Here is a 25781-nt window from a genome sequence, read left to right on the forward strand (position 1 = left end):
TTTTGTTCATTGGCAACGAGTACATAATTTCTATTAAATTAAAAAAATTAATTGGTCAAACCTAAATATTAAAAGACAAGACCCTTTACTTCACAAACCCTAATTTCCTTCTACAACTTAATCTTCTCGACCCCGGAGCCACCCCCACCCGCTCCGCAAGCCGGGTCGCTCAAAAAACCCCAAAAGAGATAAATTGAAGGCAATATGAAGCCGCAGCAGGTCGCATTAGCCCTTTAAAATCACAGGGGGTGTGTGCTTCCGTTGGCCCCACCCCTCACTCTGCGGTCTCCCGCCGAACGGTGGGGGGTTGATGGAAGATGAGCCGGGAAACGAACTGCACCTTGGGCCTATCTGTCAGTTATATTATAGCACAGACTGTTTCTGAGGTGTCTTCATCTTCATTTGTGCTAATAGAGTTGGTATTTGTATTTAGTGGGCTAGTGACAGGTGCTGGGGCAGTTCGTTAAGACGGTTGTGACGGGATAGTGACAATAATTCTTCTACTTTGACGAGATTTTTTAATTTTACCAGGTAATTTATTAATCTATTATATGAATAACAGAAATTATTGATTTTATCTACAGTACTGTTCGTTGCAAATATTTCGGATTTAATCTTCTAGGTATAGTTGTATACATGGTCGGACTTATATATTGATATATTTTATCAAAATTACGGCAGTCCCATAAAGTAAAAGAAAAATAGATATAAGTAATACTTTTTTATATTAAAATATATATTTACCATAGTGAAAAAATACAAAAAAATAATTTTAAACTTTACTATCGTCTACATTTAAATCGGTATCACTATCATCGCTATCGTTTAAATCTATAACTACTCTATTTATAATGTTTTGGAACTGTAAGTATTTTTCTTTTAAGTTTTTTGACATGCTCTATACATTTTTCCAATTATCTGCTGTAATATTATTAGATTAGGTCTTAATTAAATCTACAACAGTCGAAAATGATTTAGAAAATTATTATTTTTCCTTACATTACTTTTTAATTGAGACCACAATAATTCTATTGGATTCAGTAAATAATAGTACTGGTCTAACAAAATTGGTTTCAGCTTCTTGCCTACAAAGTCTAAAGTGATTAACTTTAGCAAAAAATACAAACAAACTCTTCCACTCATTAAATTAAAAGAGCATCCACTACAAGTAGTTGAAAATCACAAATTTTTAGGGGTAATTTTCGACAAAAAATTAACATGGAAGAGACATATAGAAAAAACTAAAGCCAGTGCCTCAAAAAATATAAATCTCTTAAAATCACTAGCCAATCGACAATGGGGAGCCGAAGAAGAAGTCCTATCAAGTTTATACAGAGCCCTAATAAGATCTAAGTTAGACTACGGATCGATATTATATATGTCTGCCTCTAAAACTTATTTAAAATCACTAGATACAATTCAAAACACTTCATTAAGAATATGCCTTGGAGCCTTCATATCTAGCCCTACAGAAAGCATATATGTCGAATCGTGTGAACCCCCTCTAAATATTAGAAAACAACGTCTACTAAACTCCTATTTTGCTAAGGTTTCTGCAAACCCAAATAATATATCTTTCCAACTTATTAAAAATTTTCAATTAACAGGAGTACACAGTAGAGCTACTGCCAATTCATCACTACAGTTTCTATTGCCACTCTTAGAAAATATTGACCTAAATATTACCACCCCCATTATTCAGACCAACACTCCACCTTGGCTAAAATATTACTTGACTTTAACGTAAATTTGTGCAGATATAAGAAGATGGAAACTTTCACGATACTCATGAAACAAACTTTTAACGATATAATTAATAGAGGCAAGTTTGATAATATAATATTCACAGATACATCTAAAGATGAAGAAAGTGTCGGATGTGTTGTTACTTCCACAAATAACAGACTAGCAATGTATATACTACCCAAGATGACCAGTATATTTACAGCAGAACTCTACGCTATACTTAAAGCTCTAGAGGTTCCAATGCAGGGTACCAAAAACTTAGCAATCTGCACATATTCATTATCATCCATAAATTTGATTAGAAAAATCTACACATCAAATCCTTAATTAATGAGATCCACGAAAGATGTACAGCAGTTGCTAAATCAAACACTTCGGTTTCGATGATATGGAATCCTTCACATGTTGGTATTAAAGGAAATGAGAATGTTGACCACGCAGCAAATGAAGCACGTCGCTCTGACCTTACAGATGAAAAAGTCCAAATGTTTCAAGATATAATAATTGAAATTAAAAAGTTGTCTACCTCAATGTGACAAAATCAATGGAACAGGTGCACTACCCAACTAAAGTCCATCCAACCAAACATTTTAGGACCTAGAATTTTTACTACGGAAAGAAAATCGAAGACTATCATTAGAAGGTTCAGAATTGGGCACACGCGGCTAACCCACGGATATCTGATGGTTCCCGAAGAACCTCCAAACTGCCAATATTGCAACTCCCGTCTAAGTGTACACCATTATACTTGTGGAATGTAACCAGTACGCAGCAGCACGGATCAAACATGGTATCCACGGAAGTTTATGTGATATCTTAAATTCCAAAAACAATATGTCTAATGTGATAGAGTTCCTTAAAAACTGTAAATTATATCACCTGTTGCAATTATTGTTTCACCTATCTATATTTCAACTTTGTATTCATCCGCTAGTTTTTTATTTTCTTTTTTTTTTAGATATCAATGTAACTTAATTTATTGTTTTCTGTAATACAGTTCCTCGTGTCAATGGCCACAGCAGCCGAGACATGTAATTTGAAAAAAAAATGCTATTTTTAGGCCAGTTTTTGTGGCAATTGATTGAAGACTGGACAAATGAACTTTTTCTTCAGTGACATTGTTAGTCAAAAGAACCAGGTCATCGGCAAAAGCTGAGCAGTTAACTTTCATACCCTTTCTTTTGTGTCCAATTTGCATTCCAGAACTTGGAGGCAAGGTTGTTGCCCACTCTCTAATAATCTTCGCTAAGACATAGTTAAGCAGGTAAATGAAGTCATCCAAATTGTTATTGTAGGACGTGAATTTTGCTATCTATAATTGGTTTGCTGCATTTCATTAATGGTATGTGCGTTTGAATTTAAATTGTTCACACCTCTATAGAAGAGGAAGATAAGCAAATATACTGCAGAGTACAAACATCTGGCGAAAGACTGCCTATCGCATTCTTTTTCTATTCTAATTAAAACAGTTATTTTAATTCCTATTTTTATTTGCGCCCAATGTAAAAAAAGTATCATCATTATCCAGCCTTGATTTATCACGTCCACTGCTGGACATAGGCCTACCTTAAACTTCTCCATTCTTTACGATTTTGTGCTCTTTGTTGGCAATTTTTGGTGATACGCCTGATGTCGTCAGCCCAACGTGTAGGCGGTCTTCCTCTACTATATTTGTCTGCTCTTGGTCTCCAATTTGTAATTTTGCTCGCCCATGGTGAGTCGTTCATTCTCGCTACATGGCTTGCCCAGTTCCATCTTAGTTCCGGTATGCGTTTCACAACATTCGCAATACTCGTCCTTCTTCGCAGATCTTCGTTTCTTATTCGGTCCCGCTCTCTCGGGAACGGATTCCTGCCTGCTCTCTCGGTTGGTAGAAAGCTATATTTTGCTCGAATCTTGATCTCACTAACCTAGTCAAGAGCTTGTATATGTGGTTTAAGAGGCTAATAGTTTTCTAGGTTCATTCTATCTCCTTTGTTATGCAAATAAGGAGATAGATTAGATAGAATTAGATTTTATGCATTGTTTCATTCTTTGGGCACCTCTCTTTGCTGCAAACATAGATTAAACAGTTTCCTTAATTTATTTAATAGCCTACCTCCTCCATTTTCGATAGCTTCTATTACAATTCCATCCTCTTCTGGGTTTTAAATGTCGCCTTCGAAATAATTTTATTCATTTCTCTTAGAGTGTGACTGTCTGCATTGTTATTGCTTCTCATTTGTCTTCTTTGATCCAACAGCATTTCAGTGTATGGACTTATGAAGAAAGGTACCTATAAGAAAAAGGAATGAAAAGAAATACCAAAATTGAACAAAAATTAAAGGTGAAAAACTTGATCAAAAACATAAAGTCCCTTCACTTAGAATTAATTGGACCTATACTAAGACGGCTATGTATAGGTATGCTGAGAAGGATAACGAACTGGAGGTCACTATGCAATGAATGAAGAGCAATGAATAGCAAGGACTAGAAAGTCCCATACAAAGAAAGATGAAATGGAAAAGAGTCACGGCAGGAACAAAAACATACAGATAGTATAATCCACATCACCTCAGAATAGATTGTTCAAATCTCTCTGGGTTTAACCATAATCACCAGAAATTGCAAAACTTTGATGACGATGATGAAAAATGCATTTCTAAAAACCCTTTATTTAGTACTTTATGATTGTAACACGTAACTAATTAGATAACTATTTTAACACTCTTTTATTTTTGTTCCAGTTTTTCAATGATGTAATTGGATCCTTTACAACCAGATTACCGCACTTTAGGTCTTAGCATGTTACACCACTACAACTATTCGACGTCTTTAAGTCACTTTCTTAGTTATCACCAGCTCGAGGATCGTTCGAACGACAATGATCACCAAACACAGAACCTATGCGACGATCTTTCCCAAGACGAGGACGCCAGATGTAGGAGTAACTCTTCTGCCAGCAATAAGTCCTTTACGATAGCAGCCATTTTAGGACTTAAAAACGATAATAAACATTTAGGTAAGTTCGGATAGTTAACATTGTTTTTTTAAATAGTCAAAAGTGTTTTAAGACTTTTTTTAAAGATAAACTATTTAACCTAAGCAACTTTGACGAATCTGATATTTATATAAATTTAATTGTAACAATTTATACAAATAAAAAAGGGGAATAAATACACTATTATCCGTTCATAAATTGCTGAGAGCACGAAATGTGCCTCAAAATCATAAAACGGTCGTAAACCATAGGCGTTCCTGAGGTGTTTATTCATTAAATAATAATATAATATTTTTTAATACTGTTATATATATAATATTAATAATATTTTAATACTAATATATTTAGCAAAAAAACAATTAAAACTTTCACGGCTAATGTTATGTAATTATATTATATTAATAAAAATAAGAATTTAACCATTAACAATTTTGTAAATAAGAATACCTTATCTCTTTGGATATTTCAATACTAATCTTCGCGTTTAATCACTTTACTAGAAAACCTGGAATTCATATCCGAGGGTACTATTCGTTGCAAGATAATTAGGATGGAATTCCCCAGATTTTTAATAATATAATGGATATGCTTTGGCCACGTGCCTCGTTTGTTCAGTTTAAATTCGAAACTTAACTTAAAAGGGTGAAGTTATTACGAACGAAAACAATTTTTTTGTTTAGTACGTTTTTGATCGCATGTAATTTACGGCTCGTCGGTGTGTCCGCGTCTACGGCAGTAATTAGCGTCTCGAATATTTCTTTTGCGAATTATATGCAGTGCGTGAGTGATTTTTTATTCCATATACCTACGAACATATACGTACCTTTCGCTCGTGCTCGTTTTGTTGGATTGTTTGTGATAGCTTCATCATCCACATCATTAAGTTTTACACCGGTACTATTGCGTACAGTCAGTAAGTCTGTCTATTCACCAAGAGAGAAGACTATTGTCCTGAATGTTCACGATGCTCTGGTTTCTCAGAATCCCACAAACTGTTCGCAACATAGTCGAAAGTTGTGCCAACATGACTGGCGTAGGAGAGTCAACTATATATAGGTTCCTATCAGAAAGAAAAAAACACGGTATAGCTAACCCAAACACAAACGAACACTTAAAGAGAGAGAAAAAGCCTATTGAAATTGATGAATTTGCCAAAAATGGTATTCGAAGGAAAATTCATGGATTTTTTTTCAAAAAAGAAATACCAAACCTAAACAAAATTTTACAAGAAGTTAGAGACGACCCGGATTTGTCTCATATCGGACGAACTAAATTGTGGCAAGTTTTAAAAGAAATAAATTTTCGGTGGAAGAAATCAGACCGAAAATCACTTTTGATTGACCGGGAGGAGATAATATGTTGGAGAAGAAATTATCTAAGATCCATACGAAAATTCCGGGCTGAAGGAAGGCCCATCTTCTACCAGGATGAAACGTGGGTAAACTCAGGTCATACTCTAAAAAAAATTTGGTCAGATAAAAATATATTAAGCTCCAGGCAAGCCTTTATGGAAGGTTGGTCTACTGGTATCTCCCCACCTTCTGGTAAAGGCAGTAGATTAATAATTTCTCGCATTGGCAGTGAAAAAGGATTTGTTAAGCATGGTTTGTTGGAATTTCAGTCCAAAAGCACAAAAGACTATCACGAGAAGATGACAGCTGATGTTTTCGAAGAGTATTTTGAGCAGATGATTGAACACATACAACCAAATTGAATTATAGTATTAGATAATGCACCTTATCGTTCACGACTAGTAGAAAGACTTCCAACGACTGCGTGGAAGAAACAGGATATTCTTGACTGGCTGCGGAATAAGTATCTGCCTTACGAAGATGGAATGGTAAAAGCAGAACTTCTAAAAATTGCCCGGCAACACAAATCTAAGTTCAAGGTATACGTAGTTGACAAAATGGCGGAAAGGCGAAACATTACAGTCCTTAGACTTCCACCCTACCACTGCGAAATAAATCCAATTGAACCCATTTGAGCACAAATGAAAAGTTATGTGGCTAGAAAAAATACGTTATATAAAATACAAGCTGTACGTGAATTGTTATACGAGTCTTTACAACATGTGAAGAAGAACAAAAAATGTGAGATCTTGATAACATAATTGATGCGACCGTAGAGACACAACCGCTAATTATTAACCCTTAAGATGACTCGGATTCCGAAGTTGATCCTATTTATTTTGAATTTGAATAGTTTCCTAATCGTAATTATATAAGGTAAGTAATAATAGTTGTAATCGTAAGGTATTAAAGGGGAAAGGCGCAAAATGTCGCCTGTCAAAATGTTCAATGTTTTAAATGTATCCATTTTTTTTCAAATCCTGAGAAAACTAAACAGCATTTTTGAAAAATTTAAAGGCAGAATGAAATATTTTTTAGAATAAATAAAAAGTTTCTTTTGCATGCAATATTTTCAATTAAAAATTATACTATATTTTCTCTTTTATTTTCACCCCTGTTACATAACATATTAAAATAACCATTGTAGGAAGTTTTCAGGGACTTTCTGCCCTGAGTAATAATGTAATCTTCCATTCTGCGTTTAAATTTTTCAAAAATATTTATTAGTTTTCTACGGATTCGAAAATAATGGATACATTTAAAACACATTGGAAATTTTGCCAGGCGACATTTGGCGCCTTTTTCCTTAATTAAATAAATGTATCTTTTACAAATGGCAAAAAACTTTTTATTTTTGAATAAAGTTTTATTAAAAAATACAATTTACATAAGTACAATTTAAAAAATATATTTATTTAGTTCAAATAAATGTTTCAATCATATACTCTACGACACTGGTCGTTCATCTCTAACCATTCAAAATACCCCCGTAATAGGATTATAAGGTATTGTATTCCTTCAGATATAAGGTGGGTTAGTCGAAAACGTCTTAAACCGTCAGTTTTAGGTTGGTTTTTACTATTATATCGTATTACCTATCCTCTCTGTATTTCAGTTTTCTAATTAGGGTTAAACTTGTAGTGAGCTATCAACAAATTGTGAACCGACTGTAGAGAGATATAAATCAAAAGTTCTCCTAATCACTACAAATGCATCTTCAAATAAAAACTTTCGAAATCAGACACAGTTAAAAAATCAAGGTAGAAATCTAATAAAGAATCTTATGCGGCCATAACCAAACCGAAGACTGAAACGCGAAATCCACAATAACTGTTATAAGTTGTTTTAAACACTACGACAGACTGCTATGACTTAAAATCTACTACCAAAGTAAAAAAAAATAAAAATTTCAGGGCAAATTCAGATAGATATTTAGTAGTCTCCATAAAATCGATATCTAGCAACAAAAATATGATACCCTATTTGAATTTCAGGTAATCCTGTAGGTTCCGCTACGGATCTAAGTGTCGTGAACCTATCGACGGGAGGTGACCGAAGCAGTGGGCTTATTTCCAGTTGCACCAGGTTACAACTTCCGGTACACGTCACTGGAGTTCCCGGCACAGCCCCTCCTGGGGGGCACTTCGCACCCACGAATCCCTCGGCCGTGGGTCAGGGATGCCCCCCGGCTAGGCACAACAGTGAGTATGTCTGAGAGCTGTGGTTTGATGGTGAGATTTAGATGTAATTCTAATCAAATGATACTGTTCGAGGTCGATAAATTATTATTTAGTAAATATTTTTAGCATATACTGGGAGGTCCTTAAGTAATTGTACAAAAAGAAACAGTAGATTGTACACTTGCCAACTTGCCTTTATAAAACGTTGATATTAGGAAAGATACATTGTATTGAAATTTAAAATTTTATTTTTCGCTGATAACTTTTATGTTTTTGTACATTTATGCCTAAACATTTATAACTTAAGCCTGTTTAGTATGAGAAATTATACTTTGATGCATACTTTGATGTAGCTTATAGAGGACGCCACATATGTGACGTAAACTTGCACTTAACTTCTTTGCTCTTTAAGTTAGCTATTTGTGTCAAAAAATATTAAAGATACATTATTTAAACAAAAAAAAGATATACAGTATGCCATTTTAAAGTTGTGTGTATTGTATTTCATCCAAAAATTTCTATTATTAACTATTATAATTAAATATTAACTATTCACATCCAGATGTGTCAGTAAAGTGACCGTTTGCAATTCGGGGATTCCCTTGTTACATGATGTCCCTATTACATCATTGTGAGTTTCGCATTGAAAGGTATGACCTGTTATTGTTTTAAAATGATTTTTCTCTTAGCAACGCTTTGTTTTATAATAAGTTGTTAAAAATTTTGCCAAGATTCCAAGTTGCAGTATAATAAGCAGCATAGTTTTCGGATTGAAAGATTTCAAGTGAGTGTCAGTAAAGTTTTATTTTTCAATAGAAGAGGTTTTGGCCATCTCAATATCGTAAGTCAAATTTTTTTTATTTCTTATTTTAAGATTTTATTTGGCTCAATGGAGAAGAAAACATCAAATTTGGTTGGAAACGAAAATTGCAATTTTAGATCGCTTAGGAAAAGGAGAAGGATCTACGCCAATTGGAAAACATTTTAATTTAGGCGAATCAACTGTAAGAGCAATTAAGAAGAATGAAGTTACTGAATGAAGGGATGTAGTATTAGAAATAACAGAAAGAGCCATCGAAATTTTGATTAAGAAACTAATGTAAAGAAGAATTCCTATAAGTGGTTATTTAATGCAGGAAATTAGATGGGCTATTAATAAGTTTCGGCCATATAAGTATCCAGGGACAGATGGCATACATCCAATACTCTTGCATATGGGATTAAAGGTATTGATACCACACCTATGCAAGCTCCTCAAAGCCAGTTTAGCATGGGGGGTCGTACCGGAAATATGGCAAAAGGTTAAAGTCATATACTTGCCTAAGGTAGGTAAAGTATCAGACATAACACATTAGTCATATAGACCGATAAGCCTATCTTCTTTTCTATTAAAAACGCTGGAAAGGCTTCTTGATAGGTACATTAGAGACGAAGTGCTAAAAGATAATCCTCTAAGCAATCGTCAATATGCATACCAACCTGGTAAATCTACGGACTCTGCGTTGGATGATCTAAACAGGCTTATCTCAAAGTCAATGGAAGACAAAGAGATAGCAATGGCCGCTTTTTTAGATATAGAAGGGGCATTTAATAATGTTACCACCAGCTCTTTGATCGGAGCTATGAGTAGATAAGGCGCATCTGCGGTAATATGCAGTTGGATAAGGGCATTCCTGGAGAAAAGGACAGTAATGTCCACTTTGGGTAAAGCAACCATCAAAACAAAAGTAGGTGGAGGCTGTCCACAAGGAGGATATTTGTCCCCTCTACTTTGAGCAACCTTGGTAGATGATCTTCTCAGAAATCTGTCCACAGAAGGTGTTATTGTCTAGGATATGCTGACAATATAGCAATCGTTGTCAGGGGCAGGTTTGTTAAGGTAGTGCCTGAGAAAATGCAAGCAGCCCTAAATATAGTTGACGACTGGTGTAAACAAGAGAGACTGATAGTCAATACTCAGAAAACAGAAATAATCAACTTCCCAAAAAAACAGCACTACAAGGTCTAAAACCACCGGTGCTGGGAAAAACAGAGATTTCATTTGCCAAAGAAACAAAATACCTTGAGGTATATTTTGATCATAGGCTTACATGGAATACTCACATTCTGAAAACCACACAGAAAGCTACTATGTCCGTGGGCAGATGTAGAAGAATGTGCGATAAGAATTGAGGACCCCAAAATGACTCTTTGGTTATTAGACTCATGATAACCTATGGCTCGGAGACGTGGTGGACAAAGAAGCAGCAAGTGGGAGCAATAAGGCTGCTCGGTAATACACAAAGACAAGGACTGTTGCTTTTTGTTGGAGATATAAGTTTGAGATCAGTCTTATATCCTTACCATCGAGTCCTGATGTTTTTATGATATCGATTAGTTTCATATGTGGGACTATCAAATGCCTTCTCGAAATCAATGAAACATGCATACACGTCGCAGTTGATATCCCTGGCTCTCTGTATTAGAACTTTCAAACTAAAAAGTGCTTCCCTCGTTCCGAGTCCTCCTACGAATCCAAATTGAACTTCACTCAGGTGTTCTTCTAAATTGGTGTACATACGCGCGAGTTAAAGAAAGAATGCCATCTTTGGAATTTATCTTCAACGGTAGTCCAAATATGGCCTTCAATATCTACAACTATGCCTGTATTGCGTTGTTTTCTGGTATTCTGTACCTCTTTAATTTTTTTGTGCATAAGGAAATCGTCATTTCGTACATTTCTCCGTCAGCCATGCTTCTTTTGCTCCTTTTATCTCCTTTAGTCTTATGCAACTTTTTGTATTCGTTGTCATTTCTACTTCTTAATTTTCTTCGCTCTTCCATCATCTGCAATATTTTATCTGTCATCCATTATTGCTTCTTTTCTCTTTTTGATTTTAGATATTAATGCGCAATTATGGTAATAAATGTCTTCATTTCGTTCCACTGTTCTTCTATGCCTCTAATAGTGTCTTCGACTATTTTCGCAAAATTCTTATTAATCTTTGGTTTTACTTTTTCCTGCGTTTCACCTTTATTGGTCAATAGGTATAATTTATAATGGTGGGTAAAAAATGGAAAACAAACAATTTTTTCTTTATCAAATAATTTTTTTATTAGAGATATTTACACGTGCTCGAAATATTCTTAATTCCTGTTATTAAAGATTTTACATCTTAACAACGTAAAAACATTGGCGATAACGACTCAGTTCGTTGAAATATTCTATTACTTGTAAAATAATACCTACTTCCTCAAAAACAAACAACAAATAATCATAGGAAGATTTCTATTGTAGTTTGGTCACTTAATATATTTATTCAGCTACGTATAAAAGAAATACAAAAGGCAGTTTTGGCGTGTATTATCTTACAGAAGTCAACGAAGCTTATAGATTTAACCAACTTTCGTAATATAAGACAAGGTAACTTGATGAAGGGTTAAGGCAATAAAATAAGTTGTTAAATGAAGGGAAATACTTATTTTCACCACATCTAAAGCTTCAGTTAAAAAAACAATTACGCAGGACATAATTGATTTTTCAGGACATCAAAAATAGAGAATTTGATAGATCTCAAATTATTAAAAGAGGAAGTTAATAGAAAGAAAGTACCACTATCATACAGGGTGTTTCAAAACTGTCTGTCATAAATTAAATCACGCATTCCGGGGACAAAAATAAATAGATTGAATTCAACTTACCTTAGTACAAAAGTGTACACAAAAAAAGTTACCGCCCTTTGAAGTTAGAAAATAAAAATTGTTTTTTGCATTATCTCCTAAACTACTTGACATTTTGTAATAAAAATGGATACGTTACTCTCTTGTTCTGTAAGCATTTTTCATACAAAAGAAACAACAAAATCTAAGCGCACAGAAAAATTTTAAGGGGGTGTGCAGTCCTAAATCCCCCCAAACTTTTGAGTACGTTCAAATCAAATGAATTTTGTGGCATCATTAGTTTAATACATTATTTTTAAAACTTTTTTGCCTCTTATCACTTTTTCGGAAAACTAGTTTTTTCCTAGTTGGAAATAAAATTACAATTAGTTTCTACGGATACAATAATTACAAACAGGACATTCCAAACGGGTACATTTCAACCGCAAGTTGCTGGCAATAGTGGTCGTCCAATAATGGATACAATTGATGAAGACATTTTGGAGAGGGGGAAGAAGTCCCTGAAACAAGTACAAGGGTAATAGCTGCTCAACTAAATGTTTCTAGCGTAAGGATTTAAAGGCGTTTGAAGGATCACCTACTTAAACTTTATCACTTAACAACGGTTCAAGGGATTCAGAAAAGGGCTAGGTACAAGGGAGGCTCTGTTTGCAATGAACGTTCTCTCACAGAGATGCTTAGACATGAACCAAGAAATTTACACCTGCTTTATTGATTTCGAAAAGGCCTTTGACAAAGTACAACATGAACCACTAAGACAAATTCTAATAAAGAAAAATATAGACAGCCGAGATATTCGAATTATATGCAACCTATATTGGAATCAAACAGCAAATGTGAAGGTTGAGGGTAGGCTAACAGAAGAAATTCAAATCCGTCGAGGAGTCCGGCAGGGATGCATCTTGTCGCCACTTTTATTTAATCTGTATAGTGAAGCTATCTGTGAACAAGCACTCGAGGAAGAAGATCTTGGTCTGATAATAAATGGTGAGACGATCAACAATATAAGGTATGCTGACGATACGGTTCTCCTAACGGGAACGCTAGTAGAACTACAACATCTCGTTCAAAGTCTCAATATATACTGTAACAGTTACGGCTTGAAAATTAATTTGAAAAAAACTAAATTTATGGTAATCACGAAATCAAAGAACATCATAGCTAATCTTGTAATAGACAATACAACGATTGAGCGTGTGTCCTGTTATAAATATCTAGGTGCTTGGATCACAGACGATACTGATCAAACAAAAGAGATTAGATGTAGAATAGAAATCGCTAGATCAGTCTTTAATAGAATGCGCAAACTCTTTTGCAATCGTGATATCAACATAAAGTTACGAATACGAATGCTGCGGTGTTATGTCTTTTCTACCCTGTTGTATGGAGTAGAGGCTTGGACACTAAAACAGTTGACCACAAAAAACATCGAAGCTTTCGAGATGTGGTGCTATAGGCGCATTCTCAGAATATCATGGATGGACCGCGTCACTAACACGCAAGTACTCCAAACTTTAGACAAAAGATGCGAAATTCTAAATGAGATAAAAACTAGAAAGATGGAATACTTGGGGCACATTGTGAGAGGTGAAAAGTACGAACTTTTAAGAAATATCATGCAGGGCAAAATTAAGGGCAAAAGAAGTGTGGGAAGAAGAAAAATATCGTGGCTTCGTAATCTACGTGAATGGTTCGAGTGTAGTTCGATTGAACTTTTTAGGCGCGCTGCTAACAAAGTCGCAGTGGCCATGATGATTTCCAATCTCCGCTAGGAGTGGCACGAGAAGAAGAAGAAGAACGGTTCAAGAGTTATTGGTTAAAGATTATTCTAAAAGGATTGGATTTTGCGATTGGTTGTTAATGGAAAATACTCGAAATGTTAATTTTATTAGAAATATTTTGTTTACCGACGAGGCTACCTTCAGTAGAAATGGAATAACAAACCATCATAACGAGCACATTTGGGCCGACGAAAATCCTAACGCCAAAAAACCGACTAATCACCAAAGGACTTTCGAAGTTCGACAATCTAACAATCTAATAGGCCCAGTATTTCTTCCCAACAATTTAAATGGTGATAATTATTTGCAGTTCTTGGCAAACGATTTACAAGAGTATTTAGAAGTGAATATTGCAATAAGGCAAAACATGTGGTTTCTACAAGATGGCGCTCCACCGCATTACAGTAATGAAGTCCGGGAATACCTTTGCAGGCAGTATCCTGGTCGGTAGATTGGAAGGGGTCGTGACGCACTTCTTGGCCACCCAGAAGTCCAGGTCTTAACCCCATGGACTTTTGCTTTTGGGGATCTATGAAAGAGAAAGTGTATTCTGTAACAATAGAGGACGAAAACAATTGAGGGTTAGATTAATTGAAGCTGCAAATTAATTTCGTCAGAAAAATATGATTTTTCAGCGCATTTGGTTTTCTTTATTAAAACGATACCGAATGTGTATTGAAGAAAATGAGGGTCATTTTGAACATTTATTGTAATATCATATTTATAGAGGTTATAAACATTTTTTTACTTGTTCATTCATTTAAGCCATTTATTTAGTTGCACGTAATTTTTTAAAGGTTAATGAAAAAAGCATGACATCATTTATGACATATCTTTTTGAAACACCCTGTATAATACTTATACTTGCTTTGTCGACTAAAGAAAAACGTTTAATAGAGTACAATTTAATATACTTATACGATTTGAGACAATTCGCTCTGATAAAGACAATAATACCTCGATAGATACCGGAGTGAGACCAGGATCCATGTTGTCTCCGTTGTTAAGTAACACTTTAAACAAATATTCGCACATGCGCTGGAAGAACAAGAGAAAGAAAACTTTTCATGTTCTTTCTGGAAATTTGTTACTATATTCTATTTAAAAAATAAAAGATGGAGGAGGAGCACCATCTCAAATTTCATTTTTTGCCTTTAGTTCTACCTTTATAACGTGTTTACAATATCGCTTTTGTACCATTTTTTAAATATCTTTATACCACAAATTATTTTATTATAGCTGTGTTGTTTTGTTCTGCATGTAATGTGCAAATAGTTTTGTAAATATCATATTAATAGCAATGTTCTGATTTCTTAACGGCAATTAGATGCAGAATTAATAGGTAATAGGTAATAAAGGTCTTGTAACTTCAGTTGTTGTGTTAAAAACAAAATTAATTCATTGCGCAGAAAATGCTCGTGTCATTTGGTTTGATGTAAAGACAAAAAAGGTGGTGTTTCAAAAGAAATCTCCAAGAATTGTCACAGTTGTCAAATCATGGACGTATGCATATGTATACTATGTTCACCAATAGTGGGTCTGTAGGTTGTCTCTTGCCCAACTTTAGCATTAAGATCGCCAATAATAATTTTTATGTCATTGTTCTGGCATTTCCTATAAGTGCCTTCCACTATAGAGGCATCACTCTACTCAATATGGCATATAAAGTGTTGTCCAACGTATTGTACAAAAGACTCTTCCCCTACGCCGAACAAATTATAGTGGGAGGATATCAGTGCGGTTTCCGTCCTAATAAATCAACAACGAACCAGATATTTACAGTAAGGCAGATCCTTGAAAAAACCCTAGAGTTCGGCCTCGACACCCACCACATATTTGTTGACTTCAAAGCCGCATACGACTCCGTTAATAGAAATAAACTTCTACTTGCTATGGTAGAATTTCGCATTCCGTTTGATCTTGTCCGGTTAACTGAACTTACACTCACAGGTGCAGAGAGCATGGTAAAAATCCAAAACGATCTTTCAAGACCCTTTCATTGCAAAAATTGACTAAGACAGGGTGATGGACTATCGTATCTCTTATTTAACCTGGCATTAGAAAAAATAATTCGAGAGTCGCAGATTACTACGAATGATACTATCTTTAACAAATCAGTACAAATTGTCGGATACGCAGATGACATAGACATCATAAGCAGGTCCACAGAATCTCTGACTGAAGCATTTCGGTCGTTAACAGCATCTGCACACAGAATGGGACTAAATATAAATGTTCAAAAGACCAAATATATGTGTTGCACTAGGTCAAGCAACCCGATACCTACACGAATAATAATTGATGACCTAGAACTGGAAGGTATTGACACCTTCGTATACTTAGGGTCGCTGCTAACCAAAGATAACAACGTCAGTGAAGAAATCAAAAGAAGAATAGTGCTCGCCAATAAGTTTTACTATGGCTTAAGAAGACAGATGGCCTCAAAAATGCCTAGAAAAATTAAACTGACTGTATACAAAACACTAATAAGACCAGTGCTAACATATGGTTCAGAAACTTGGACACTAACACAGAATGACCAAGAATTGCTTAAACGTTTTGTGCGAAAAACACTAAGACGAATATATGGAGGCATAAAAGAACAAGGTTTGTGGCGCAGGTGTTACAATTTTGAGTTGTATAGAAGATTTGGAGAACCTGACGTTGTAAAATTCATTAAGGTAGCACGCCTCAGATGGATAGGTCATGTAATCAGACGAGAGAAAGATACCATAGTCAGAGAAGTTTTTGACCGAAGAGGGCCGATCGGACAACGAAGAAGAGGAAGACCGAGACTTAGGTACCAAGACAACCTAGAAAATGATTTGAAATTTATCGGAATTAGAGCATGGAGAAGAGTTGACAGAGACAGGGGAAAATGGAGGATTGTTCTGAAGAAGGCTTTGGCTCATAAAGGGCTGTAACGCCACTGATGATGATGATGATTGAATTTCATAACGTCACGAAATGTTTACCAACGATAGAGGCCAGAAGAAAGAGACTTGCCAAATTCCATTCCATTAAAACAACGTAAAATATGAAGTTTCTTTATTAGATGTGAAAAAAAAACTTTAAAAGTTAGTTGAAATTGACATTGACCTTCTTAAATAGTATTAAAAAAAAACAACTCCCTTTTGGGAGTTATAAGAGGATTTTTAAATCTTCTCTCTAGAAAGCTCCCCGATGTTACATCTTTTACTGAAACATCTATAAAAAAATAACCCCTTTTCGATTTTTCCAACGTTTTAATTTTGTTTCAGTTCGTAACCCGCTCAAGCACATGTCGCAGGGGGTGATGCCGAGCAAAAAGAGCTGTAAGAGTAAACGAGTGAGGACGATTTTCACTCCCGAACAGCTGGAACGTCTCGAGGCGGAGTTCGAGAGACAGCAATATATGGTCGGACCCGAAAGACTCTATTTGGCACATACGCTCCAGCTCACAGAAGCCCAAGTAAGTTTTTAAATTATGGACATGTACACTCAACTTTTACTATATTATTATATTTTCTGTTTCGTTGGAGACATGTATAGGTCCAAAAATTTTCAGTTTTTGGTTATGAATAAATATTGGATTATAAATACGACAGAAAGGTCAAAATAAACGGTTTATGGGCACAAAATTTTGCAAAAACAAACAAAATAATTATGAAATAATCTGAATAAAATTCATTAGCACATTAACATCAACAATTGAAATTTCTATAAAAATGCTTTAAGGCCATAGGCGCAAAATGTCGCCTGTCAAAATGTTCAATGCGTTTTAAATGTATTCATTTTTTTCGAATCCTGAGAAAACTAATAAGTTTTTTTGAAAAATTTAAACGCAGAATGAAAGATTGCATTATTACCGAGGGCCGAAAGTCTCTTAGAATAACCAAAAGTTTCTTTTGAATGAAATATTTAAAATTAAAAGTCACACTAAATTTTCTCTTTTTTTTTTCACCCCTGTAACTTATTAAAATAAACCTTATAGAGGTTTTCAGGGACTTTCGGCCCTCGGTGATAATGTAATCTTTCATTATGTGTTTAAATTTTTCAAATATATTGATTAGATATGTGACTAATCATTGTGCAAAGTGACATTTTGCGCCTATGCCCTTAATTTGTTACCATTGCTGCAAAATAGTAAGAAATAGAAAAAAGAGGGAGAAACATGCCTTTTCTTATTCAATGTTTTTCAAACACTTAGATTGTACTTAGAATTTTCATAATTCGTCAAGAAAATCTTTATACTTATTATAATAAAACATCCCACCAAATTAGTGTAACTATTACAAACAAGTGTGATGTGCCATTGCTAATTATAGAAATAAAACTTATTGATTATAAATATATGCTTTGATTTATCCCTAAGGGCAACTATCCCCATAGGTACCCATAACTAGAATTTTTTTATTTGAAATATTTTTTTAATATAAACACACTACACTTAATTATTCTGAATGAATCCTAAACCATAGATACAAGAATTACTATATCAAAAACTAATTTCAAATATCAACTGTTTCAGTATCACACTTTTACCCTAGGTATTGACGCAAAAAGCGATTAATAATTTTATCTTCCATAATATAAAAACTATCACAAACGTCCCATAAAATATTATATTTAACTCTACAACACATTTTGTTCCTAGAAACTCGTTTATATGGTAACTACCTGATTTCCTTCAACAAAATTAATCCCAATATTGACAGGTAGTATAAAAATCTACATTTCAACCTGTTCCATTTAAAATCCAGTCATTACAATGCAAAAATAGTCCAATCACAACCTGTTTCTTTACACGAGCTAGGTAAAACAACACCCAAATTACCCAAATAAATATACGAGACCCGGTTTTTTTAATCGTTCTATTGAAACTAGTTTTTATTTCTAGAGTTTTGATTCGAGAGCCGGTATGTGTGGGTTGGATTGTTTGTTCTAGTAAAACCAATAATAACGAAGGCGAAGGCATGGTAAAATAACTGACTTTACGGTTTTTTGAAGGTGTGTGAGTAAGGTTACAATATTATTGGACATAACTATAAACCAATAAAGAAAAAGAACGCACTTTTAAGATGTTTTAGTTAATTACTTTACAAAACATGTCATTTTTTATTACTTTATTGGAATTTAAAATCTACAATACATGTATAGAATATTTTAAAAAAGATCTGAAAATTTCTAAATGCTAGTTCATCTGATACAGACCAAGGAAAAAATGGATAGATATACAGGGTGAGTCATGAGGAACTTTACATACTTCTACCATATGTAGAGTCCCTCAGGGAGCATATCATGTGGCTACTAAAAAATGTCAACTCCTCTTCTTTATTAATTAACAGGGTGATTTGTGTAATTGACCATTTATTTCATTTTACTGTAGTGTTTATACGGCTCATTTGATTTTTTTAATTTTTGCATGATACAGTACACTACTATCAAGCATTCGACTGGTATTAGCTAAACTAAAAAATTCCAGGACTGGCTTTGGAAAAATTAATTTAGGGATTCGTATTAAATATTACACCCTGTATATATTTTTTTTAAAATGCAATAAGTGATTTTCAAACTACATAAATAGCCAATGAAAACGACATATGCGACAATGTTGTCGCACTTTTATTAAATTTTTAGTGAACGATCAAATCTTACCAAAAATAGAACAACCATAATGAAGTATCAAATTATAAGGTAATTAATTTAAACAAATGTTATAAATTTAAAACATTTTAATTGAAATGATAAACTGAGTCACTGCACAACAAAAAACAGTAACTACTAACAATAACGAAGAACAATTTAAAAAAACTAAAAATATGTACATAGTTATGATAAACCCATAAATTAGAACTGGAAAAGATACAATAATGGTAACAAAATAAAAATAATTCAAAATAGATTTTCGAAATGGAACCCTGCAGCCTGTACACATTTTTGTTGCCGAATTGTTAATTGACGTATTGAATTACGGATACTCTGGGGATCGTTTCTAATAGTATTACAACAATGTATAATTCTATCAATTAATTGTTGTCGGTTATTAATATTTACTGCGTAAACTAGTTGCTTCAATCGTCCCCAAATATGGTAATCAACGGGATTGAAATCAGGGGATCTTGAAGGCCACGAAATAGGACCTGCACGTCCTATCCAACTGTTGCCATAAACATTATTGAGATGTTGTCTCACTGCCAGTAAAAAGTGTGGGGGTGCCCCATCATGCTGAAAATACATCCCTCGGATAGCAACGTTCGCGTTGGCAAGCAAATTCGGCAAAATATTTTGTAGAAAGTTCAAATAGACCTGCCCTGTTAAAGGATTATCAAAAAAGTGAGGACCTACTAATTGGTTATTTATGACACCAATCCACACGTTAACCGAAAACCTTGACTGAGAACGACGTTCTCGAATAGCATGGGGATTTTCTTCTGCCCACACATGTGAATTTCGTGAATTATTTATCCCGTCTCTGGTAAATTGGGCTTCATCTGTAAATAGTGTCCTGTATAGCGTTGGTCGATTATTGTTATTCCATCTACAAAATTCCAACCTATCGATCTCATCTCCAGCATGTAGTCGCTGAACCATTTGAATGTGATATGGGTATAGATTATTTTTTTTGTAAGACTCTACTTACTTTTGATTGAGTAACATTGAGTTCTCGACTTACTTGTCTAGTGCTTATTGTAGGGTTTATAGTAACGGCGTCCATAATGTCATCTTCCTGCGCTTCATCTACATGTCGCTCTGTTGTTCCACTAGGAAAAGTGCCATTTTCTCGCAAATAATTAAAAACTGACCCAAATGTTGGATGACTGGGAGTTCGACGATTAGGAAATCTCCTGCGATATTCTCTACTAGCAGCCCTACCATTCCCATTACAGAATCCATAAACAAATATTATGTCTGCATATTCTGTGGTCGAAAACTGATGTGGCATTTTGAACGAAAGTAACAAAAGTTCTACCAAAACTAACACAATGTACTTAACGTAGATATGACAGAAGAAATATGTATTCTTGTACACATAAATAACAATTGATAATGACAATAATGACAATGGGTATAAAATATCAAGAAACGTCAAACGGTCAACGCCAACCTTCATTTTAAACTTTTTTAGATTTATTTTTATTTAGTACAGTTGATGCAATGTATTATTATTTGACATAAAATTTTAATCATTTACAATCAACAAAAACTAACACATACAAGAGGTTTGACTTTTTAATCAATTTAATTTAGGTATTATTTATCGAAAATAATGCCCCAATCTATGAGTAAAAATTTAAAATTGAAAAACAATTGATTCTATCGTAGAGATAATACAAAGTGACAGTAAAGATGTTAATTTTCTACGTATTAGATTATGTTGTAGGAACTCATTTTAATTAAAATGTTTGAAATTTATAACATTTGTTTAAATTAATACCTTATAATTTGATACTTCATTATGGTTGTTCTATTTTTGGTAAGATTTGATTGTTCACTAAAAATTTAATAAAAGTGCGACAACATTGTCGCATATGTCGTTTTCATTGGCTATTTATGTAGTTTGAAAATCACTTATTGCATTTTAAAAAAAAATTATACAGGGTGTAATATTTAATACGAATCCCTAAATTAATTTTTCCAAAGCCAGTCCTGGAATTTTTTAGTTTAGCTAATACCAGTCGAATGCTTGATAGTAGTGTACTGTATCATGCAAAAATTAAAAAAATCAAATGAGCCGTATAAACACTAGAGTAAAATGAAATAAATGGTCAATTACACAAATCACCCTGTTAATTAATAAAGAAGAGGAGTTGACATTTTTTAGTGGCCACATGATATGCCCCCTGAGGGACTCTACATATGGTAGAAGTATGTAAAGTTCCTCATAACTCACCCTGTATATTGTTAGTCTTTCTCTAATTATACCAGTCATTGCTTCATGTTACATTCAGTAAATTAATTGCTCGTTAGTTTTTGCATATTCTATGGTCTCCTTGTTTTGGGATTGTCACCATAATTCCCTTCTTTCATTCTTCAGGCATTATTTCTTTGCTTCATATAATTTTGTATTAGTTCATAAATCTGTTTGTATAGTGTCTCCCCACCGTATTTTATAAGTTCTGTACATATTCTGTCTTCCCCGCTGTTTAATATAGAATACGCCTTTAAAATTAAGAGGGGTCGCCTGACCAACTTTGCATAATGCAAGTAGAATTACCCTGAGGTCACTTTTAATATAAACTTTTTTATGCTGGTCCTGTATTTTAATCTTTTCCTGAGATATAGCCGACCACCCGGTATAATTTTTAAATAAAAATTTGTATCGGTTAGCAAAGTTATTATTTCTTGCGTGAATTTGGAAACTCACAATAATGTTGTCTCAAATTTCTCAGTAGCAATTGTAATCCGTCGCCCCCTAATACCCTTTATTTAAATCCCTAAACAATCACTCAAACAATCAGAACTAAGTCCCACCCTTCTCCTTTACAAACCGCTAACAGTCTCATTAACAAACATGTCTTGACTTACAGGTGAAAGTGTGGTTCCAAAACCGCCGGATTAAGTGGCGTAAGCATCATCTCGAATTAACTCATCAACGTCTTGCGGTTTTGAAACAACAGCAACTCCTTTTGGACGACACGCAGCCCGACGTTCAAGACACCAACAGTTCCGGCACAGACACGTGAGACACGAATTTTTTGTTGGTCTCTTTTGTATATTGTTGCTCAGAATGTTGTTAGGGAATTCGGTTATGGTTTGTTTTATGTACATTATGATATGTCGAGTATGTAGACTATGAAAAATAAATTATCTGGATCTGTGGTGTAGACACTTTCACAAAATGGTTTTATTTTTTGTTTTAATCTCTTCGAACTATTATAAGAAATGATAATTTCGCTATGTGCGGAATTCAAATGATAGAAATTTTTTTTTTAACAATTTGTGAAAATAATTGCTTATATATTTTACTAACTGTTTCTTGAAAAGGCTGTTTTGGAAATGTGTCATGAAATAATCGAGCAAAATCCATTTGTGTTCGTGTGTTGTCTTCATATCCAATCATCTTTAGAATTATAGTCCTTTTCCATCATATTGATAGCACATTATATATGCAAATCCTCAAGAGGTCAAAAAACCATAGGCGTCACCCTATACTTGTTTTGAAATAAATAAAAAAAATTAATATTTTAAGATGCCGTCAACAATTCATTATCTTTTAAAAAATTTTTTGTAAAATAAGTGTCCACTAATCTTACTATACCTTTTTTGTGCGTAAAAAATGTCGGTATATATGCCACACGATTATTGTTAATTATACATGGGTGATTAACGAGAGAATTCAATGTTTCACGAAATAAATTAATGTAAACAGTAATTTAAAGGTGATTATTGTTTTCTATACAAGTTATCGTCTGACACAAAAAGAATACCTTCTTTGAACGATTACCTGGAATTACTGATAAGGCTTCACTAATGACAGTTTAAGTAGTTTTTATGCCACATTACAGCTTATGCCAATAATATAAATTAGAAATTGTTTGCATCTTCCATTTAGTTTGTAGATGTACATTGTTCATGTCTTACCTACCTACGTTTTTGGTGTTGATATTTTGTTATTTGTATTTAAAAATGACGTCGACAACAGGTTTTATCCCGGTTAAGTGTAGTTTTAAAGGTGCCTTCAGTCTAAGAGAGAAAAATATAATATTAAATGTACACGATGCACTTGTACATCAACGCCCTTTAAGTAATGTTCGTGAAATCGTTAACATGTGTTCAAATATGACAGGGGTTGGAGAAGCAACAATTTATAGATTTCTAAAAGAAAAAAAAGGAGGAACTGTTTCATCTCCCAAGAAGAGTGGAGGGAGTCAACCCTTGGAAATTGAAGAAATACATAAAAACATGATAAGACGCAGCGTCCACTCATTTTTTTTAACAAAGAATTTCCAACATTGGACAAAATCCAAACATTAATTATAGAAAACGAAGAGTTACCAATCAAAAGCAACAAGAAATTATGGGGACTATTGAGAGAGATGGGATTTCGTTGGCAAAAGAATAGAAGAAAATCCGTTTTAATTGAAAAAGATCACTTTGTATGTTGGAGACGAGATTATCTAAGAACTATTAAAAAGTACCGAGAGAAGGGAAAACAATTTTTTATTTGGACGAGACTTGGCTAAATGAAGGTCATACTGTACCATATCTATGGGTTGATACAAATGTGAAAAGTTCCCGTCAGGCATTCATCGAAGGTGTATCTATTGGAATAAACAATATTCCCTTTGGAAAAGGACGCAGACTCATAATAACCCATATTGGAAACGAATACGGTTTTGTCAATGGTGGATTATTAAGTTTTGCCTCAAAATCAACCAAAGATTACCACGAGGAAATGACTGCTGACGTTTTTGAAGAATATTTTGAGCAAATGTTGGATTTAATTCCAAAAAATTCTGTCATAGTCATGGATAATGTTAGTTACCATTCAAGACTAGCAGAAAAATTGCCAACAACGGCATGGAAAAAAGGAGAGATAATCGAATGGTTGGATAAACATGCAATTGAGTACAAGGATAATTCGACAAAAAAGGAATTATTACCTATTGTACAACATAAAGCAGCTTATAAAAAATATATAATTGATGAAATGGCATTAAACCGTTTTGTAATTATTTTACGTTTACCCCCATACCACTGTGATCTGAATCCGATAGAAAATATATGGTCTCAAGTAAAGGGTGAAGTCGGACGCAACAACAAAACTTTTAAATTAGAAGACTTACAACAATTATTAGAACATTCCTTATCAAAAGTAACTCCAGAAAATTGGAAAAATGCTGTTAGTCATGCTCACAAGGAAGAAAATAAAATGTGGAATTTGGATAATATGACTGATGCAATGCTGGAACCGGTAATAATTAACATTGGAGTTTAAGATTCCTTAGATTCTGAAGAAAGCAGTGAATCTGAAATGGAATTTGATTAAAATATTATTCATCTTTTTACAATTCGGCCCCTGTTACGGCCACAAATTATTTTATATATAACCAATAAAATAAACATCTTACATTTCTTGCAAATTCATTAGTACCTGTTAATCTCCATCACTCCAACACTGGCAACTTTATTTAGGGATTAGTAACCCTCAAAACTATTGTATTCTATTCTGCTTCAACCTTTATACCTGGTGGTCATACTCAATTTAAAATTGTTTTCCTATATACTTCTGTAAACTTGTTGACCAATATCTATTTTTCATTGAGTCACCCGTATCAACAGTTTAGGGATTTGCATACATAATGTGCTATCAATATGATGGAAATTGACTATAATTGTATGGTCGGACTTCCGTAAATGGACCGTTTACTATTTTGAACTATTTCGCTTACTTTGAAAAGATTTGAAAGTTACTTTATAAGTAGCAAAAATTAAACCGAGTAGGCAACAAACATCTGAAGAAAATAAGAAGGTAATGGTTAAAATATTGATCTCAACTTGCTTTCGTATTTTTAAATCGCCATTTTGTGTAAATGACGACAACATCAAGATTTTTAATTTTCACAGCCTACCATAATCCGAACTTTTATCCGTAACTTTATACTTTTCAATTGGTAATTTTTACAATATTGCTTTATACAATACTTAAATGGAATTGTTTATTAAACATAAATACCTAAAGACACCTTAGGCTACTGAACAAAAACGGCTAAGAAAAATAAATTTTTTCAAGTACCGTATTTACCTGGACTGTGTATGACAACATTCTGAGAATGTAAATATTAAGCGTAAATAAAATGTAAATATATTTTAGATAGGGAATCTGGAACGATTTGGGTTGTTTTGATGCCTGAGTAGGCATTCAGGATAGGATCGTGGAATCTTAAAAGTTTCAGGTCTAAAAGTATAAAATTTTTTAATGAGTGGGGGTGGTCCAAATGTTCGAAACATATCTCGGTTCTAGAAGGTGGGCAGGACCGCCTTCCAGTCTCGGTTAGACAGGACTCCTTCAGCGTGGCCACAATGATATCCGAGGTCGCGCGCTAGAGTTGTTCGGACACCATCGCTATCAATGCCAGAGACCTACCTGCTAAAAAAA

General features: G+C 34.0%; 1 protein-coding gene across 1 annotated transcript; it reads left to right on the forward strand.

Moving 5' to 3' along the window:
• Positions 1 to 402: 402 nt before the first annotated feature.
• On the forward strand, positions 403 to 22749 carry LOC140448229 (uncharacterized). Its single transcript, XM_072541335.1, has 5 exons — positions 403 to 531; positions 4473 to 4747; positions 8073 to 8279; positions 16960 to 17150; positions 22210 to 22749. The coding sequence occupies exons 2-5, from the start codon at positions 4531 to 4533 to the stop codon at positions 22363 to 22365; spliced, it is 771 nt and encodes a 256-aa protein (XP_072397436.1). The 5' UTR covers positions 403 to 531; positions 4473 to 4530; the 3' UTR covers positions 22366 to 22749.
• The last annotated feature ends 3032 nt before the right edge of the window (positions 22750 to 25781 follow it).

This window comes from Diabrotica undecimpunctata, chromosome 8 (genome assembly GCF_040954645.1).
Source record: "Diabrotica undecimpunctata isolate CICGRU chromosome 8, icDiaUnde3, whole genome shotgun sequence".
Taxonomy (NCBI): Eukaryota; Metazoa; Arthropoda; class Insecta; order Coleoptera; family Chrysomelidae; genus Diabrotica; species Diabrotica undecimpunctata.

What these genes read in the sequence shown, in the direction of transcription:
- LOC140448229 (XM_072541335.1), top strand. Translation starts at nt 4,531, where the DNA reads ATGTTACACCACTACAACTATTCGACGTCTTTAAGTCACTTTCTTAGT. An exon ending in AAACGATAATAAACATTTAG is followed by an intron (nt 4,748 to 8,072) that starts GTAAGTTCGGAT and finishes TTTGAATTTCAG; the next exon opens with GTAATCCTGTAGGTTCCGCT. An exon ending in CCCCCCGGCTAGGCACAACA is followed by an intron (nt 8,280 to 16,959) that starts GTGAGTATGTCT and finishes ATTTTGTTTCAG; the next exon opens with TTCGTAACCCGCTCAAGCAC.